Raw genomic sequence first — 21,235 nt, 5'->3', positions numbered from 1 at the left:
TCACCTCCCCATTTCCATCCCAAACCTCTCCCCATGCATGTCCCCGCTCCCCTGTTGATTTTTACCACTGGTTAGGCTCATATGTATGCACACAAGTCCTTTGGTTGATCTCTCCCTTTTATTCCTACCTCCCCTACCTTCCCTCTGAGGTCCAACAGTCTGATCCATGCCTCCTTGTCTCTGGATCTGTTCTTGTTCATCAGTCTATGTTGTTCATCATTTCCCCTAGCTGGGTGAGATCATGTCTTACTGGAAATACACTTATGAGAACCGAAAATGAGACAGACAATAATGGTTATGCTGAAAGGCAAATAAATCAGTCAATAGTTTCTTTCTGAGGAGGCCACAGGGGCAGAAGGTACCAAGGAGACAGAACTATACCTCACATCACTCTGCTTGGCCTCAGAAGATGGCTAGTTAACCAGAGATGAGTAAGATTCCTCAGAAAAGGAACAATCTAAGACAGGCACAGTCGAAGAGGGGCCATTAGGAGAGAACCTGGGGTTCAAAAGAGGTGGGGCACAGACCCTCACCTCTAGAAATTTGCAGGGTCCTGAACCCTTGCCCCTTCTGAGGGAAGTCTCCTGTCCCCATGGCTGCTTAACTTCCTCTGCCCAGCTCAAATAGGGATCTGGGTAACAGAATGGGACTTGGCTGACACCAGCTGCCCTTTCACTACAACAAGATTTGTTTGAATTGTATCATTGTGTGGGCAAGTGGGTTTTGATATCTAAATCCAGCTTACCACCAGGAATGCTCAGGGCCTACTCAAGAAGGCAAATTATCATTTCCACTAATACATACAGGGTAAGATTATTGTTAGAGTAATAAATTTGACAGTAAAATAGTAGACAAGTTTTCAGGCTAATTTAAATTGGCTAATTGAAATAAGCACATATTCTAGAAAAATTAATTGTACTGGACAAAAAATTCTTCCTAAAGTGTTAACTAAAATTTTTATTGGTAGTACATCTCATGATAAAATTGCATAACATATAATAAACCTAAAGTAGTCATATTATAGTGCAAAAATTAAAATTTAAAAGCTATCAAGATTACATTATAAAGTTTTCAAAAGTCTCCTAACATTTAAATAAAAAGAGTGGGGATAGAAGAATATCATGTAACGAAAAATATCCTGAAAGTAAATTACATCTAGAAAATTATTTGTAATGCTAACAGCAAGACACCCATGAAAAAAAAAAAACAAAAAAAAACCATGGGCAGTGCTGCCAATGCCCCAGTGGAGAGGCTGAGGTCATCATTGGATTTGAAATATTTAAAGTGGATATAAAACTGTTTCAGCAATGCAGACAATTAAGTGTGTCATTGTGGGTGATGGTGCTGTTGGTAAAACATGTCTTCTGATATCCTACACAACAAACAAATTTCCATCTGAGTATGTACCAACTGTTTTTGACAACCATGCAGTCACAGTTATGATTGGTGGAGAGCCATATACTCTTGGACTTTTGGATATTGCAGGGCAAGAGTATTATGACAGATTACGACTGCTGAGTTATCCACAAACAGATGTATTTCTAGTCTGTTTTTCAGTGGTCTCTCCATTGTCATTTGAAAATGTGAAAGTGGGTGCCTGAGATAACTCATCACTGTCCAAGGACTCCTTTCTTGCTTGTTGGGACCCAAATTGATCTCAGAGATGACCCTTCTACGATTGAGAAATTTGCCAAGAACAAACAGAAACCTATCACTCCAGAGACTGCTGAAAAGCTGGCCCGTGATCTGAAGGCTGTGAAGTATGTGGAGTGTTCTGCACTCACACAGAAAGGCCTAAAGAATGTATTTCACGAAGCAATATTGGCTGCCTGGAGCCTCCAGAACGAAAGAAGAGCTGCAGGTGTGTGCTGCTATGAACATCTCTCTAGAGTTCTTTCTGCACAGCTGGTTTTGGCATCATACTAAAAGCAATGTTTAAATCAAACTAAAGATTAAAATTTAAAATCCGTTTTCGCAGTAATGACAAATGCCCTGCACCTACCCATATGCACTCGTGTGAAACAAGACCCATAGATATGGTCCCTTTCCCCCTCCATACTAGTTAATTTTGAGTAAATGTGATTGTCAGAAAAGTGATCAGTACTAGTTTTTGTTTTGTTTTTTGTTTTGTTTAAAAGCAAGGCATGGCTGAGACCGGTTTGGCTCAGCAGTAGAGTGTCGGTCTGCGGACTGACGGGTCCCAGGTTCGATTCCGGTCAGGGGCATGTACATTGGTTGTGGGCACATCCCCAGTGTGGGGTGTGCAGAAGGCAGCTGGTGGATATTTCTCTCTCATCGACATTTCTGGCTCTCTATCTCTCTCCCTTCCTCTCTGTAAAAAATCAATAAGATATATTTTAAAAAAATAAATAAAAGCAAGGCATGCTTTTGATGACTCTGTAACAGATTAATTTGGGTTGTTGAAGCTGCTCCCGGGTTCCACTCTGGAGAGTGATCTGAGACATCTAGTATATATATATATTTTTTGTGTGTGTGCGTGGTGGGAGGGGAGGGGTGTATATGTGGAGTTTGTTTTTATTTTGTCATTTTAAAAAAAATCTTTTAACCTTTGGACAGCCCTTTAGGTGAGGAGGATGGAGTGACTCCACATTCCTCTTCCCAGATCTACTTTAGAAAGCATGTCCCCCACCGGTGCTCTTAGGAAGGAGCACAGTAAATGCCTCGTTTAATAACATACTCCTTTTTGAAAGTTGCCTTTTCTCTCCATCCTCGAGTAGGTTCAGTATTTGATGAAACTCATGCAAGTGGGTGGAACCTGTCTCGCCCCTCCTTGTCTAGGATGCACTATGTACGTGACTGACTTTCAGGAAAATTGATTAGCCGTTTGCTGATTTTATTTTTTTATAAATATATTTTATTGATTTTTTACATAGAGGAAGGTAGAGGGATAGAGAGCCAGAAACATCGAAGAGAGAGAAACATCGACCAGCCGCCTCCTGCACATCCTCCACCAGGGATGTGTCCGCAACCAACGTTGACTGGAATCGAACCTGGGACCCTTCAGTCTGCAGACCGATGCTCTACCACTGAGCCAAACTGGGTTCGGCCATTTGCTGATTTTTTTAAAGTTAATGTCTAACTTCTTTCACTGACAAATGAAGAAAAGTATTGCACCTTTTGAAATATACCAAATGGGTTAAGAACATAATTTTAAAAAACATTTTTTCCTTGTCAGTCATTGTCTTACATGCTTAGCCTAGATGTACAGCTTAATAGTGTAAGAAACGGTTCATAGAACACAGCTGAAGACCTGGTATAAATGAGGGGTGCTAGAAGACAGATGTCTGGAATGATTCACATCCTCTTCAAGTTATGAGGATGGAGACCTGCTTCATTGAGAAGCTAGGGGTGGGGTGGGAGTGGGGAGAACATTTAACAACATGGGGACCAGTCAGGGGAATCCCCTTATTTCTGTTTTGCACAAGGAATCCTGGAGCAGCCAGTTGAGGCTCTCTAGTTTAATAAAAACCATGGAGAGAGTCTTATGAAGACTCTTCATAAGTGTTAATAGTGATTTTATAACTTTATTTTGGTTGCAGTTCCAACATTAAAAAAAATGTTTAGGTAATATTCTCCACCTTCCCCAAATCCTAATTCTTGTAGTTTCATTAGTGTTGAGCCAATGCTTTCTTATGTCTCAATTCTTTGTATATGCATTCTTTTCAGATGTATTAAACAAAAAAACTCTTCAAAAAGAAAAAAGAAAAGAAAAACACACATGGTTTCAAACAAGCCAAACAAACATTATATGGGCAAATAATGAAAAAGGATTCGAAGTAAAATTTATAAAGTTAATTTTGATAATATATAAATAAATACCTATTTCTGCCTTGACTGGTGTTGTATTGCTCAATGGTTACAGTTTTGGTCCATGATTGGAGGAATCAAGGGTTCAATTCCTGGTGTCAAAGGTATTTTCCTGTGTTGCAGGTTTGATCTTGTCCTGGTCAGGTGTGTGCCAGAGGCAACCGTCTGTGTGTTACATAAATGTCCCTCTTTCTTTCTCTCTCCCCAACTCCCTTCCTCCCATCCTCCCTTCTACTTCCAACTAAAAAAATATTCTTGAGTGAGGATTAAAAAAAAGAAAAGATACCTATTTTTTTTTTTAATGTGGACTTGAAATTCCTAAGGATTCTAATTCTTTTAAAGGAACAATTCAAACATGTACATAATTCACATGGGACTGCCATGTAATTAATTAACATAAGCTAGGGTATATGTCTTATTGTTGATTTTTTTTTTACTGGGATTTAACATTTTTTCCTTATATTATTGATTTTTGAGAAAGAAATATTTAATCATTTGGTTGCCACCTGTACAAGCTTCAATCAGAGATCAAAACTGCAACTTGGGCTATTATCTTCACTGGAAATAAAATCTACTACCTTTTTGGTGTAGGGCAGTGGTCAGCAAATCCATTAGTCAACATAGCCAAATATAAACAATACAATGATGGAAATTTCTTTTGAGAACCACATTTTTTAAACTTAACTTCTCCTAATGCCACTTCTTCAAAAATGGTTGTGGCAGAGCCACACTCAAGGGGCCAAAGAGCCACATGTGACTCTTGAGCTGCAGTTTGCTGACCACAGGTGTAGAGGATGATGCTTCAATGAACAGCCAAATTAGCCAGTTAACATGATTTTTATCATAATATTTTTTAGGTTTAGTGAAGAATGACCCTAATGTCATAAAGACTAGGGGATTAAGAATATAAACTATGTAAGTAGGTTGATTTTTAGACCCTTCCCTCAAGCTACAACTTAACAGAATAAGTTGATGTCAGATTTTAGTTATTAAATAATGTAAAAACTATTTCATGGTCAAGCTGTAAGTTTCTTCCTCATCCATGGGTTCTTTATGCATCCAGTCTCTATCAATTGGCTCTGGCACCAAGAATGTTTGAAGGGATTAAATAAAGTGAGGAAATCATTTATTAATTTTTCCATTGCCTAAAAACTGACATGGGGCAATGAGGGAAGGAATAAGAAAAAATATATTTCAATTGTCTCATGCTGGCTTTATTTTTAACATTGGAAAAAGAAAGTCTCAAAACAATACTGATAAAAATTTAGGGTTATTTTAAAAACAATATCATATTTAGCTAGCTAGATATTTGCTATGTAAGTGGTGACTAAGAAGCCAGCTATCATAGAATGGCCTTTAAATAAAGATTTAGTATTCTTGATATTCCAAATAAGCCTCAAGAATAAATGGATACATAAAAGAAAAAAAAAACCTAACTGGATGTAGCTTGAAGAGAACTAATGTCTCACTTATGCAGTTATTATACTGATTCTATTTGTATTGAATAAATTTTAGCACTCATCAGTCAAAAATGGCAAATTTGGGAGTTTCAGCAACACAAAAACTATTAGACTATTTAAATAGTCTCTATTTCCCAGTCTCTAGTCTTTTTAAAATAGATGGAAAGAGAGATAAGAACTTAATGATGAGAAAGAATCATGGGTTGGCTGCCTCTTGGATGACCCACACTGCATATTGAACCTACAAACTGGGCATGTATCCTGATCAATAACTGAACCATTGACTAGGTCCTGTTTCATAGGTCTATGCTTAACCACCGAGAAACCTTGGTAGGGCTATTTTAAAACTTTATTATTTAGATTATTACAGATGTCTCCTTTTTTTTTTTTTTTTTTTTTTTTTTTTTTTTTTTCCTATTGCCCTCCTCCACCCATTCCCAGCCTTCATCACACTATTGTCTAGGTCCATGGGCTATACATATAATTTTCAGATTTGACTCCAGGCCTCTCTGCTAAGATTGCATGTTTGTAACCTGGATTATACACCATCTATTAAGGGGAACTGAGACCCAGAATAGTGTCATCACTTGCCTGAGGACACAGAGCAATACATAATTTTAAAAAATAAAATAAGTCTTTTGCACCACTTTGTTCTCAGTGCCTGGTCCATATATCTGATCAATTACTATTCTTTGAACTCAACATATTATCTAATTTCATAAGTTAGCACTTCTCACACTCTGGTCTCAGAATCACTTTACACTCTATAGCCCACTATAGTAAGTTATTTGGGGTACTTGAGATCTATGAGTTTATTTTATGTATACATGGAATAGATCTCTAATATTTTTTAAAAATTAATTTATTATTTTTATACAGAGAGGGAGAGGTATAGTTAGAAACATCGATGAGAAACATCCATCAGATGCCTCCTACACACTCCCCAATAGGGATGTGCCCGCAACCAAGATACATGCCCTTGATGGAAATTGAACCTCGGACCCTTCAGTCTGCAGGCTGATGCTCTATTCACCGAGGCACACCCGTCAGGGCAGATCTGTAATATTTTTATTGATTTCAGAGAGAAAGGGAAAGGAGAGAGAGAAACATCAATGGGGAGGAAATCATTGATGGGCTGCTTCCTACTTGTCCCAATACTTGGGGATTGACCTGCAACTCTGGCATGTTTACCCACTAGAACTGAACCATGAGTTCTGGTTTATAGATTGAGTCTCAACCACTGACCACAAAGATATAGCATGATTTTGCTTATACATAAGTCATTCTTTGTAAGTAATTAAGCTGAAGAAGCCTAGGAATAAAATTTGGAACAAAGGTTAGAAAAAAAAGGGCGGCGGGGGGGGGGGGGGGCGGAGAGTTAAGAGAGTTGCAGTAACTCAGACTGTGAGAAGGACATGAGCAGAAGTTTCAAGAACTTTCGTCTTCTGTTTCAGTTATTGAGGTTGGGGCAGAGGGAAAAGGGAGAGTCAGCAATGGGCCCATTACTTTCAGAGATGCTAAAAGTATCAAATCTTTTGACAGGGTAGGTTAAGTACTATGCATTGTTTATTAGGAACGGGAACAAGAGCAGGTCCGAGGCGCTTGCTAGTAGTAGCAGAGCAAGTAGAAGAGGTCCGAACTCAAATCCTCTCCAGTATCTTCTTGATGTCGTCCTTCTGCCCCGCTCCTTTCTTCGTACATCTTTCGTGCCTTCTGGATACCTTCTGGGATCTGGATACCTTCTGGGATCTGGATACCTTCTGGTGCGAAGGTAAGTAGCAAAAAAACAAAGAAACGAAACCAAAACAAAACCAACAACAGCTCGTTTCGTGACTACCATTTAATAACAGACGTGTCCAGCAACCAATTACCACTCACAGTTGCCAGTTCTATGCCCCTAGTTGAGTGGGCAGGACTCCGGTAGCTAGCAAGTTTGGTTGTACTACAGCTGACGTGAGTCAACAAAGGTCACGTGGGACAAACCAGTCGCGTCAATTGGCAGCGCCTGGCTGCTCAGGTCGGGAGGCACCACGGGAACTTCGGTCGCTCCTTGACACAATCACAACTTTGCTAGAGGTTGTGAAGTTTGTGATTCTACGAAATCCTCCCTGCCCCGCTAACTTCCGCCTTTTCTGGAGTCCCGCCTATCCTGAGACGTGATCCAGTAGCCGAGGTTGGTAGTTTTGCATCCTCTGCTTTCGCCATCACCTTGCGATTCTTTTTGCTACGATCCGCCGGTGGAGTTAGATCCGCCGGTGGCAGTGGTAGTGTTAGTCTCACGCGGCAGGGGCGTTTTTTGAGAGCTAGACTGAGGGTTGGCGAGTTTAAGACAGTTTTAAATTTGTTGCTTTTCCATGAAATCCTGCGAAGTGACGCTTGTTACTGCCACCTCTTTCTGTGATGAGGGAAAGAAAATGGCGGCGGGAAAAGCGAGCGGCGAGAGCAAGGAGGATTCCTTAAGCTTGACAGCCGAAGAAGAGGAGGTGCTCAGCGGATTGGACAGGTACCGACCACCATCACTTTCTTAACCTGCTCTAGACGGGCTGGCTTCACTTTCCGGAGTAGCTCCAGTGTGGTTTGAATCGGGTGGCAACAGGAGGGTGATCTCTGAGCTTTCTAGGCGTCAAATACTGGAATCTGGGCTCTAGAAGGGACTAGACAGTGGCTTTTATATAACCATAACGAGCTTCATGTGTCTCTTTTTCATAGCCGGCTCTTTGGGTTCGTGAGGCTTCACGAAGATGGCGCCAGGACGAAGACCCTATTGGGCAAGGTAAGGCAACCGCATGGGCCTTGTGTGTCTGCCCCTGCCTCGGCTTCCTCGGCTCCCAAGGCTAGTTGTCACTCATTGTGACTGCAAAGGGAAAACAATATTTTTGCTCTTATCTCACACTGGATAATCTAGATTGAATTTGTTTTATACCTTAAGGGGCAGATACAGCGACGCTTTGGGGCTCAACAGTTATTTTAGTGTACTTTGCTTAGGAGATAACTGAAATACAGAAAAACTGCTTTCAATATTTTCACTTCTATTATCCTCTCTCCCCACGTGATTTTTTTTCTTTTTTCTTTTTTCTTCTTTTTTTTTTTTTTTGCTCTCACCTGCAATGATTAATTTTAACTACACGTTTTAATGAGTTTCAGTGTCTCATTTCTTGGGTGAATTAAGCTACAGGTACTTTACAAGTAAACAGCTCGGTTTTTAACTAGTATCTTAATCAGTTCGTGTCTGAATTAAATTTATATGATTTGTTTACTTGTTTTGGGCTACCTGCCACACATACATTGCTTTGAGTATACTTTTATTATTATTCCCCTCCGCCCCCGCCTTGTGCCTTGTTTCTTGTGTCTAATGGATACCATGGCTGGATTTTCTGTTTATGAGTGTGAAAAGTTCTGGCTGTACCATTTAATTAATGGCTGCTCCTATCAGCTGTGGCCAAGATGGCGGGAAATAGTGTGAGGAGAAATGAAAAGACAAGGGAAGAGATAAACAGGGACATAATAAATATGAGTAGACCTTACCTTCTGCCTGAGTACTTTGCTTATGCTTCATAAATATTGACCTATTATTTATAAGTAAGTAGTATTTTGTATCTTTCTAAGCTTCTCACCAGCATTCATAAATCTAAAATGTGCTCATTTCTCTGGATGGTTTGGCTCAGTGGATAGTGTTGGCCCCAGAACTGAAGGGTCCCAGTTAGATTCTGGTCAAGGGCACATGCCTGAGTTGTCGGTTCGATCTCTATTGTGGGGCGTGCAGGGGCAGCAAATCCATGATCTTTCTCATCATGGATTTCTATCTCTCATCCTCTCTGAAATAAATAAAGGAATACACACATACATAAATACATACATATACATACATATATATAGAGAGAGAGAGAGAAAGAGAGAGAGAAAGAGAGAGAATGTAAAAGGGTAAAAGTGGACTGGAAAACACTTTTGAAGGTGTTGAATTTGTATTTTCTTGATTTGGTAATGAGTTTATGGATGTGCACATATGCCAAAACTTTGAGTTATGCATGTTAAACATGTGCAATTTTATATTATGTCAACTTTAATTCAATAAAGATGGGTGTGTGGAAAGGTAACATATAGGAGGCAGAGATTTGAGAAATTTCTAGCACACTCTCCAAAATAGTTCATTGCACTTCAGTTTTTCAGTTAATGAGTACTGACCTAAGCAGGTAAGAATTCATAAAAGTTTCAAAGCTAAATGAAATTAATCAAGTTAATTTTTATTTCCATTTCACACAAAATATTCATAGTAGTTTACCAAATTATATTACTTTGTATCTTATGAATTCTTTCAACCAGTATTTGTTTCTTTTTTAAAATGGATGTATATTTTAAACTTCTATTTAATTGACTTAGAGAAACTGAGGGAGAGAAAAATTAACTGTTCATTCATCTATGCATTCATTGATTGCTTTTTGTATATGTCCTGACCCAGAATTGAACCAAAACCTTGGCTATTGAGATGACAGTACTTTAACATAGTGACTTGACTAGCCAGTGCTCTCTCTTTCCCTCACTTTATAATCAATAAATAAGATTGGTTAAAATAAAAGAAATAGAGTATCATTTTTTAAAAATATATATTTTTTATTGATATTTTACAGAGAGGAAGGGAGAGAAATAGAGAGCTAGGAACGTTGATGAGAGAGAAACATCGACTAGCTGCCTCTTGCACACCCCCTACTGGGGATGTGCCTGCAACCAATGTATATGCCCTTGACCGGAATCCAACCTGGGACCTTTCAGTTCGCAGACCTATGCTCTACCTCTGAGCCAAACCGGTTTTGGTTAGAGTATCATTTTTGTTAACATTTTTTAATGTAATGCTAGAGATCTGAGAAATCAGTCTTAAGAAACTATTGCTAAAATGCCCATTTATTGTTTACTTAGAAGTATCTTTATCAATTCTTATTTTTAATTCCCACCTGAGAACATTTTTTTCATTCACTTTATAGAGAGTGGGAGTAGGGGAAGAAGATGGGGTTGCGTAGGGAGAGAGAAAGATTACTATCAGAGAAACACATCAATTGGTTTCTTCCAGTACCTGCATCCCAGGTATTAGTACATGTGTTTGACTGGAAATCTGAACTTGAGACCTTTGGAGCTGGGGCCAATTCTCTCATCACTGAGAATACCATCTAGGGCTCTTTATCAATTTTTAGTTTGATCTAAATAATTTGTTACTGAAACTTTTTCTTTCAATTTTTTGAAATCATCATCTTAAGATATATTTTTCATGATGAGAGAGAGAAGAGGGGGAAAAAAACCAATACGTTGATATGAGAAAGAAATTTGCAACAATTATCTCCTACATGTTTACCACAAAAACCTAGGTGTGTGCCCTGACTAGTAATTGAGCCACAACTATTTTGTTGAACCAGATTAACACTCCAGCCAACTGCCCTGGGGATAACTTTAGAGTATAGAAAGTGGTTAAAACTTTTTGAGTAATGGAAGTTTAAAATATATTAAAACATAGATTTTTCTAAATATGAATTCTTACATGGAAAAAACTTAGTTTCTTGAAGTGTTGTGTTTTTATTATTCATCCACCCTCCCCTTTCCCTTTCTTAAAGTGATTTTTATATTGTTACACTTGGTGATTTTAAAGATAATTTTGCATTTTATATATATGTTCTGTTTGTTGTTATTTATTTATTTATTTATTTTTAAAATATATTTTATTGATTTTGTACAGAGAGGAAGGGAGAGAGATAGAGAGTTAGAAACATCGATGAGAGAGAGTCATCGACCAGCTGCCTCTTGCACACCCCCCACCGGGGATATGCCCGCAACCAAGGTACATGCCCTTGACCGGAATCGAACCTGGGACCCCCCAGTTCCCAAGCCGACGCTCTATCCATTGAACCAAACCGGTCTCGGCTGTTTGTTGTTATTTAAACATATACTCCTTTTCAGTTAAGAAGGTTGTGTTCAAGTAATCATAGAAATAATGTCATATCGGTAATCTGAAGTGCCCCAAGGTTTTTTTCCTCAGGTCATGTCTCATGATACCCAAGAAAGAGCTCTGTGGATTAGAAGATTTAAGCAAAAGTGTGGAAATTTATTACAGGCTGATTCAGATACCCTTCATGGGAGAGGTGGCTCAAACATGGGCTTCCCATTGAAGCCTTTTAGTCCAGAAGTATATATTTGCTAAAAGTCTGCTTTTATATCTATATGTGTCCTCATCTGCTTGATTAACTCAATTGTTCTTGCACAATTCTTGGACCTAAATTTTCCCTGGTTCTATATGTTCTTTCTGTGTTTTTATGCTGAACTTTCTCTTTCTATGTGTCAGTACCCTTATTGTTGCAGGCCCTTCTTTGGTTTCCCATGCCTCCCTTTCAGTCCAGATACATAGTTTCTGTATGGTTGGTTCTAGTGATTAGAGTGTCTTACCTATGTTCCACCTATTTTGTTTCCCAATGGATGCTTGCCCTGCATGTTTCAAGTTAACCCTCTCAATATTTGATTACTTGGGAAATTAAGACTAATTTTGTGATTAAAAGAGTATTTTCTTGTTAGGGAAGTTGTCTTCTAAACAACATGGTTTTATTGTTTACATGAGAGGCCCAATGCACAAAATTTGTATACTTGTGAGTGGGCTCAGGCCAGGCCGAGGGACCCCAAAGGTGCATTACCGGGGCCGAGGAGGGACATGGTAGGTTGGCTCCATGGTGTGTCTGAGAGTTGGGGAGGGCTCCATGGTCTGTCTGGCTCCTCTCGATCAGCTGGACCCTAGCAGCAAGCTAACCTACTGGTCAGAGTATCTGCCCCCTGGTGTTCATTATATGTCAAGGTGACTAGTCTACTGTCTGCCTTGGTGGTCAGTGCATGTCATAGTGAGCGGTTGAACATCCTTAGCATATCATTAGCATATTACACTTTGATTGGATGAACAGATGACTGAATGACCAAACACTTAGCATATTAGGCTTTTATTATATAGGATACTAGGGGCCTGGTGCACTAAATTTCTGCACGGGGGAGGGGAGTGTTGTCTCTCAGCCTGCACCCTCCAATCTGGAACCCATCAAGGGATGTCGGACAAGCCTCTCACAATCCAGGACTGCTGGCTCCTAACTACTCACATGCCTACCTTCCTGATTGCCCCTAATCACTTCTGCCTGTCAGCCTGATCCCCCCTAACCACTCCACTGCCAGCCAGATTGATGTCTAACTGCTCCCCTACAGGCCTGTTTGCCTCTAAATGCCCTCCCCTGCAGGCCTGGTCACCCCCAACTGCCCTCCCCTGCTGGCCATCTTGTGGTGGCCATATTGTGTTCACATGGGGGCAGGATATTAGATCACTTGCGGCAGCCATCTTGTGTGTTGGAGTGATGGTCAATTTGCATATTACTCTTTTATTAGATAGGATAGAGGCCTGGTGCACAGGTAGAGGCTGGCTGGTTTGTCCTGATGGTGTTCTGGATCAGGATTCCCTTGGTGTGTAGGGCAACCTGGGTGAAGGGTCTGTGGTGGGTTTGAAGGTTGGCCATGTCCCTGGTGACCCAAGTGGAGGCCCCGGTATCTGGAATTTATCTCCTACAATTGAAACTTTATAGCCTGGAAGGGAGCCAAGCCTCCTGCTGGCTCCTTGGTGGCAAGGGATTTACCTTCTATAATTGAAACTTTGTAGCCTTAAGTGGAGGCCTGGGCTGGTCAGGGTGTGTGGAAAGTTTGGCTTCCTCTATCGCCTGGGAAACCCAAGCCTCCTTCCTGCTTTCTCTGTGGCCACAGCCATCTTAGTTGGGTTAATTTGCATACTCACTCTGATTGGCTTGTGGGTGTGACAGAGTGATGGTTATTTGCATATTAATCTTTTATTATATAGGATTACTTGAAAAGGTCATAATGACATTACATGGTATTTTGTAACAACAAAATATTGATACAATACTGATTATAAAGATTGGAAAGATTATGTAAAGTTTTTTCATATTTGAGAACACAATTCAGAACTGCCTGATTATAAACAGTTACTTTCAAGTTTTAGTTTAAAAATAATTAAATGGGTCTATATAATCAAATAAAAGGACTAAGGAGCATTGCCAGGTGACTCAGTTGGATTGTTGTCTCATATACCAAGAAGCGGTTTTGATTCCTAGTTAGGCAACATACCTTGTTTGTGTTAACATAAGAAACATTCAAACCTATGAAGGATTTTTGTGATTTTATTTGAGCCAAACTGTTGACAATTGTCGGGAAGCAGAATTTCAAGGGATTGAGACAATATTTCAAAGATAGGAGGTTTTTCACTTATTTTTGTAAATTACCATCAAAGGAGGAGACATAAGTGGCCTACATGAAATTTATTGGTAATAGATGAGGGAGGTGAGAGAAAGCAAAGCAAGGGTGGGGGGTGGGGGAAACTTTGATTATTGGATAAAAAGTAAAATGATAGACATAACTTCTTTTACATAAATGGGTGTAGGACTGTCTATTGTCAACAATTAATAAAAATGTAGGAATTTGTTGTCTCCACCCTGGTATATTGTTTGTACCCTGAAGGGTCTGGAAAATGCCAAGTTACTATCCTGTTTCCCGAAAATAAGACAGTGTCTTATATTAATTTTTGCTCCCAAAGATGCGCTAGGTTTTATTTTCAGGGGATGTCTTATTTTTACATGAAGAAGAATACGATACACATTTATTGTTAAATGAAAATAAAGGAAAATTAAAAAAAATATATTTTATTGATTTTTTACAGAGAGGAAGAGAGAGGGATAGAGAGTTAAAAACATCGATCAGCTGCTTCTTGCACACCCCCCACTGGGGATGTGCCTGCAACCAAGGTACATGCCCTTGCCTGGAATCGAACCTGGGACCTTTCAGTCCCCAGGCCGAGGCTCTATCCACTGAGCCAAACTGGTTTCGGCAAAAATAAAGGAAATTTATTACCTGTATACGGTACGGTTGTCAACACAAACCAGACAAACTGTGAATACTACAGTATTAAGAATTTACTCACTTATTCAATGACAATCATGTCATCATCTTCTAGAACATCATCGTAATAATCCAATTCCTGAATTTCCTGGTGAATTTCTTGTGACTCCATTTCTTTCAGAATCAGTGGACCAAATCTCTCACGTTTAGCAATAGCACTGTCTTTAAATGAGTACTTCTTGTCAAGGTAGCCTGCTCGCAGTGCATTTGCAATGCAACTGTCAGTGATTTTCTCCCATGAATTCTTCGCCCAAATCACAACTTCTTGCAGTTTAGGTTCCACAAAGTTACCACGCTGATTTCTCTCCATTCTATTTTCAATGTAGTCATTAATTTCCATGAGCAAATTGTCTTTGAATGGCTTGTTTATAGCAATATCAAGAGTCTGGAGATAGGCCGTCATTCCTGCGGGAATCATTACCTGATCTATTTTTTCTTTTGTGAAGAAATGTCTTCCTGTCTTTAGCTTGGTGAGTGCTGGCTGCATCCCAGACTAGCAGACCTCTTTGGCTTCCTGGCATAACAAGTGGCAGCATTAAATCGACCCACTTCCTTATAAATGCTTGTGTGGCCCAGGCTTTTTCAGTTTCAAAGATAGAAATGCCCAAAACACGTTCAGTCTTTTCCTTCTTGCCCTCAGAAATGATTAAAGGTGGGATTTTAGTGCCATCCAGACGAATTGCCAAAATACAGGAAACATATGCACTTTCATAAGCAGTGGAGGGAATGCACACTAAGGAGATGTGCATTTATTGTTTGAGATGATTGGCCCATAAACACTGCAGTTTCATCCATAGCAATCATATTGGAAAGATTGTATTTAGAGAAGTCAGCATCATCAATAAAGGACTTGAATGCAAGTGCTCGCTTAATAACTTGAGTATCTTTCAACCTCAACAATGTTGTAGATCTTCTTAAAGACAGTTCACTTCGCTGAAGGAAATTATCCAGCCAGTGTTGTGATGCTTTGAAGTCTTCGGGGGCTATGTCAAACTGTGGTGCCATTGCAAGGGCAAATTCTTGAATCAATTCTATTCACAACCAAAGTCTTTGCTCTTCTGTCAACAACCCATTCACAGATCAGGTCTTCCAGCTGGGAAAATAATGGTTGCGGACCTGATCCACACTTGCGCATTTCCCTTGTCCACTGTTCAGTGAGGTTACCATACTCTGCTCACCATTGTCGGACCAATCAGATACTTAGCATTTTTTTGCAGAAAGCAGTAAGGTTTTGGCCCCAAGAGACTTCCACGATTCCTTTCTTGTACTCCCATGGAGTAGCTTTTTCTTTTTGTGCTCATTTCTAGGGGGAAAAAAAGGAATTGGGGTATCAAGGTGGGGGGAGGGGGATCACTTAAAATGACACGGGGATCTGAGAGGGGATTCAAAATGGCACAGGAGAATCAGAGGGGGGATTACCATTTTAGTAACCCCTTTTGAGCTGACATTCCAAAGATACATTATATAAATGCAAAAAGAATTAAGTTCAGTTAAGACAAAAATTGAAATTTTGAAGATACCAGCCTAGTACATGACTACCAACTCACTATAAACTTTTTAAATTTAAAAGTTTTAATTTCAGACCATTATTTGTCTTTACTTGTATGTCTCTGAGTTTTCAAGGCTGACATGGCCTTTCCTAAGCTTATCATGTGGCCTTTTTTGTTTACAGTTGTAGGTTTCCTTCCAATCATGCACATTGGAAGCGACTGGTGTTTTTCTCTGATATCTTTTTCTCTTCTTCTCTCTAGAAATCAATAAACATATCCTGCCCTAACCGGTTTGGTTCAGTGGTTAGAGCATCAGCCTGCGGACTGATTAAGGTTGAGGGGATGCACCTTGGTTGCGGGAGGCACATCCCCACTGGAGAGTGTGCAGGAGGCAGCTGATTGGATATTTCTAACTCTTCCTCTCCCTTTTTCCCAGTAAAATATATTAAAAAACAAAAACATATCCTGAGGTAAGGAGTAAAAGAAAAAAGATTAAGGGAATCTGTTGTCATTTAATGTACTGAGTAAAACTTTTACCAGATATGAATTTTTATAACTTAGGTGATAAAATTGATTTATAAACCCCTCTCTCAACCAAAATGAAGTTTAGTATTTGGTAGACTATAAAGTTAAAATAGATATTTTTTCAGATATAGATTATAAGATTTTCATTTTGATGTTTGTTTTTGTGATGTTTTGAGCTCTTTGCAACTGATGCTAAGTGAAAATAATAATTTTGTCAAATGAGGTTTCCAGAGGACTAATTTGTGTTAAGAGAACCATAATACTGTTTGAAATGACAAGTTAAGTCCTGTGCATGCATATGTATTTGTAGACTATTAATGGAATTTAAGCAATGATTGGCATATTTTTTGACCTCAGATTGAGGCTAATAAGTTGAAACCATAAATCACTAATAAGGAGGAAGAATAATTTTCCCTCTAACCTTTTCAGTTCTAGCTGAGATCTGTCATGTAATAAAAGACAAAATAGAATGAAAAAAAGATTGAGTTTTATGACATGTATATACCTTCTATATTTACATAGGAGATAGTCTCTGAAAATTGGGTTACTTTTCCAATTGGCTCAAGCCTTACCTTGAATGCTATCTCCAGCTTTAGGCAATAAAAAACACAAATAAACAAGTTTTGGACTCGGGAAGCTGGTTAAAGGAAATCATAGTGTTGTGGGGTCAAACCCTGGGTTCAAAACAAGACCACCGGAGGCTGAAGATTGATTAAAAAAAGCAGGCAAGGGTTTATTGAAAAACTGACCAGGACAGCTGCGGGAGCACCACACGCAGGTGGGCCCCACACGACCGCACAGATCCTGGTGTAGGCAATCCCTTTTAAAGCTTCAAACCACAGGAATTTCCCTTTTTTTCTAAATTCTAAAAGCTGGGAACATTGGAATGTGGCCTAATCTTGCCCTAATACAAAAGCAGAACTCAGAGGTTAATCTCTAATGGTTATCTATGGTTTCTACCCCTGAAGCTACTGAGTCTGTGGGAGTCGATCTCCTGTAACTACCCTATTGTTTAAGCAAGTAAGCTAAGATCAATGTCAGAATAGTGGGGTTAAAATTCAAACAGCAGTTTTTACCCAAGTATGGTTGCTACCTTATTTCATTAGTAAATGTGGGTGAGGCAAATTTAAGTTTGGGGCCTTTTCCATTGGTGAGAGTTTCTTAAGATTTAGTCATTCTCACCTTGTAAAGTGGGGTTTTCCCTTTAAATGTAAAAGACTATTACAAAAGGGCAATTGTTACTCATTTTTAAGAGATTGTGTGTACAAGCCAAGAAAAGAAATCAGTCTGGCACGTATGGCTTTATTGGAGCATTCTCCTGTACCCAAAAGGTCTAAGGTTCCCTTTCTGGTCAGGTCACCCACTTAGGTACTGGCACTTGGAAGGCAACTTACCCATGTTTCTCACATCATTGTTGTTTCTGTCTCTTAAACAAATTAAAATAAATAACAGACTTATTTTTTAAAAATTGTTAACGAAAAAACCATTGAAACCTGTAAAGAATTTTTGTGAGTTTATTTGAGCCAAAACTGTCGACATGTGCCGGGAAGCAGAACCTCAACGGATTGAGATAATGCTCCAGAGAATAGCGGGTTACATTTCTATATTTATGCATTGCAATCACAGGAAAGGGACGTGGGTGAGTTACATGAAATTCATTGGTGATAGATTAGGGAGGTGGGACAAAGCGAAGCGGCGGTGGGGTGGGGGTGGTGGGGGTAAAAGGTTTAATGACAGGATCTGAGCCCCACCCCAGGTTCGACCTCCCACCCCAATCAGGGATAGGGCCTTCTGGCCAACAACCTGTGACCCCTCTCCCTGGCTGATCTGCCCCTGATGGGCCCCCATCACTCCAATTGACTCACAGGCCCTCCCCCCAGCCAGATCCACCACTGATCAGCCTCTCCCCTCTACTAAATTGGTACGGTTCATGCTGGCCAATCACCTTTGGCTCCTCCCCACATCAAGCTGGACTCTGATTGGGTGCTGAATGGTGTGGGCCAGTCAGCCAACCTCTTGCCATCTCCTCCCAATAGGCTCATCCCTGATCTGCCTGGATCCAGCTGGACCCAACCCATTCGGAAATTTGTGCCCTGGGCCTCTAGTCCTATATAATCCTATAAAATAAAGAGGTAATATGCAAATTGACCATCACTCCAACACACAAGATTTTTGCCCCCAAGTGGTCAAAGATGGCAGCCCCCATATGGACACAAGATGGGTGCCACAAGATGGCTGGCAGGAGAGTGCAGTTGTGGATGAACAGCCCTGCAAGGGAAGGTAAGGGAGGGGGTGGGAAGGAGGGTGATCAGGCCTTCAGGGGAGGACAGTTGGGAGGGACAAGGCCTGCAGGGGAGGGCATTTGGGAGCATTCAGGCCAGCAAGGGAAGGCAGTTAGTGGTGACTGGACCAGCAGGGGAGGGCAATTAGAAGCTATTGGGCCAGTAGGGGAGAGCTGTTAGGAGCAATCAAGCAGCAGTGAAGCAGTTAGGCATCAATCAAGCTGGCAGGGGGTAATTAGGGGGTGATCAGACTGGCAGGCAGAAGCCGTTAGGGGCAATCAGGTTGGTAGGCAGGCGAGCAGTTGGTAGCCAGCAGTCCTGGATTGTGAGAGGGGTCCCAGATTGGAGAGGGTGAAGGCTAGGCTGAGGGAAACCCCCTCGCTACATGCATGAATTTTGTGCCCTGGGCTTCTTTTGTCATATTGTGCTTATAGACTCCTAAGTGATATAAGAAAAGGACAAGGATTAGGGCATCTGTGTAGGAGGGAATCATGAAGTACTTTAAAAATTTCTCATAGCCGGAACCGGATTGGCTCAATGGATAGAGCATCAGCTGTGGACTGAAAGGTCCCTGGTTCAATTCTGGTCAAGGGCATGTACCTTGGTTGTGGGCACATCCCCAGTGGGGGTTGTGCAAGAGGCAGCTGATCCGTGATTCTCTCTCATCAATGTTTCTAACTCTCTATCCCTCTCTCTTCCTCTCTGTAAAAAATCAGTAAAATATATTTAAAATAAAAGTTTCTCATAAATCTGAAACCTATTTGGCTCAGTGGATGGAGTGTCGGCCTGTAGACTGAGGGTTCCCGGGTTTGATTCTGGTCAAGGGCATGTACCTCAGTTGTAGGTGCACCCCCAGTAAAAAAAATCAATAAATTACAGAGAGGAAGGGAGAGAGATAGTGAGCCAGAAATATCGATTGATTGGAATCGAACCTGAGGACCCTTAGAGGCTCTATCCACTGAGCCAAACCTGCTTTGGCCAATAAAATATATTTAAAAAAAGTTTCCCATAAAGATTTGTTTAACAAATTAAAGATTGAATAATTCTCATGTTCTTCTCTAGTTTCATTTTCTAGTAATACTTATGATGTTGCTTCTTTTCTTAGATCTTTGAAATAAGTATTCATTGGTCTATTTTATTTTATTTTATTATTTTTTTTTTAACAAAACAAAACATTTTATGTGCAAGAACAAATATTTAGTCAGGTTTTTGTTGTTTTCATTTTACTTGGCTTCCTTACCTTAACTTTACGTTTGGGGATTTTGTTGCTAATTCTTACCACAAGATGTCACTATGTTACCACTCTAATATCTAAGGGCTTTTTCTGCAACCTTTTAAAAATATTTCCTTTGCTGATCTTTCAATAACATATTGATATACATCCATTGAAATTATCAAATTTTTTTCTGGTAGAGGAAGTTTTTTTTTTTACTCAGATAAAGATCAAATCACAAATGATATGATTTCCCCCCCCCACACAATCCAGAAGTTTACAGGGACTTTAAAAGAATCACCCGCCCCATACACATTGGACAATACAATTATCATGGTTAAGTAAAATATCTTACTTTTTCTTTTTTTTTTTTTTAAATATATTTTATTGATTTTTATACAGAGAGAAAGGGAGAGAGATAGAGAGTTAGAAACATCAATGAGAGAGAGTCATTGATCAGCTGCCTCCTGCACACCCCCCACTGGGGATGTGCCCGCAACCAAGGTACATGCCCTTGACCGGAATTGAACCCGGGACCCTTCAGTCCCCAAGCCGACCCTCTATCCATTGAGCCAAACCGGTCCCGGCAAAATATCTTACTTTTTCATTATTTGCTTTATTCTATGCTTTTGAGATTTACTTAACTGTCTGTACAACTTAACACTTCTCAAATATTACAAAATAGAACCCCAAAATAATGTTTTTGGAAAATTCCTTTTGAATTTCAATTTAACTAGCAAAGGGGAACTCTTCTGAAGTCTGGATGAGGAGTTTATTACATATCTACTACAAAGAAGCTTCATAGAATTATTAAAACTTCAGGGGGCGTGCAGAAGGCAGTCAATTGTTTCTCTCTCATCAAGGTTTCTATCTCTTTCTCCTCCTCCCTTCCTCCTGAAATAAGTTTAAAAAAAAAATTAATAGTTTGTGAATCTATGGAGGAAAAATTGGATAAAAATATAAAGTCTTGCCCAGCCGGTGTGGCTCAGTGGTTGAACATCGACCTATGAGCCAGGAGGTCAGGGTCGATTCCCGGTCTGGGTATATGCCTGGGTTGTGGGCTCGATCCCCAGTGTGGGGCATGCTTCATTGGTCTCTTTAATACATTCTCTGAGAGATATTTGGCAGGATACTCCAGAATCCTATCTAATAAAGCGGGAATATGCTAATTGACCATCACCCTATCACAAAATGGCACTGTAAGGAGGGAATATGATAATTGACTGCCATAACCTCAAAGATGGTGGCACCCATTCCTCTCAGTCCTGCTGGGGTGGCAGGCACATGGCAAGGCCTGCCTCTGGAGCCCCCAGTCATCTTAGCCCCTCAGCTGCAAGCCTTGGATGGTGGCTATCAAGCTGCCCAGGGATGCCTAAGGCTCAAGTAACCAGGGCCAGTTGACGCTTGCGTGGCCAGCAGTGTCAGCAACAGAGGTGTGATGGGATAAGCTAACGACAAATACCA

At 40.2% G+C, this 21,235-nt stretch overlaps 1 protein-coding gene and 1 pseudogene across 8 annotated transcripts in view; both read left to right on the top strand.

The window, feature by feature from the left end:
• The first annotated feature begins 1,222 nt into the window (after positions 1–1,222).
• LOC118712120 lies at positions 1,223–1,941 on the top strand (annotated as a pseudogene).
• A 5,182-nt stretch (positions 1,942–7,123) lies between these two features.
• Positions 7,124–21,235, top strand: part of LOC118712118 (histone demethylase UTY) — a 222,699-nt gene continuing 208,587 nt past the window's right edge. For 2 of the 8 annotated variants that reach the window (XM_036425612.2, XM_036425610.2), the window contains exons 1-2: positions 7,129–7,791; positions 7,998–8,061. In XM_036425612.2, the coding sequence (XP_036281505.1) occupies positions 7,643–7,791; positions 7,998–8,061 (213 nt within the window). In that variant the 5' untranslated portion in view covers positions 7,129–7,642. Of the gene's footprint in view, positions 7,792–7,997; positions 8,062–21,235 lie in introns of all 8 variants that reach the window. The other 6 variants (XR_004985969.2, XR_004985968.2, XM_036425613.2 and 3 more) reach the window with 6 other exon arrangements.

Source organism: Pipistrellus kuhlii, unplaced genomic scaffold (genome assembly GCF_014108245.1).
Source record: "Pipistrellus kuhlii isolate mPipKuh1 unplaced genomic scaffold, mPipKuh1.p scaffold_m20_p_83, whole genome shotgun sequence".
Lineage (NCBI taxonomy): Eukaryota > Metazoa > Chordata > Mammalia > Chiroptera > Vespertilionidae > Pipistrellus > Pipistrellus kuhlii.
The sequence above is the reverse complement of the archived record's forward strand: the minus strand, read 5'-3'. Positions and strand labels throughout refer to the sequence as shown.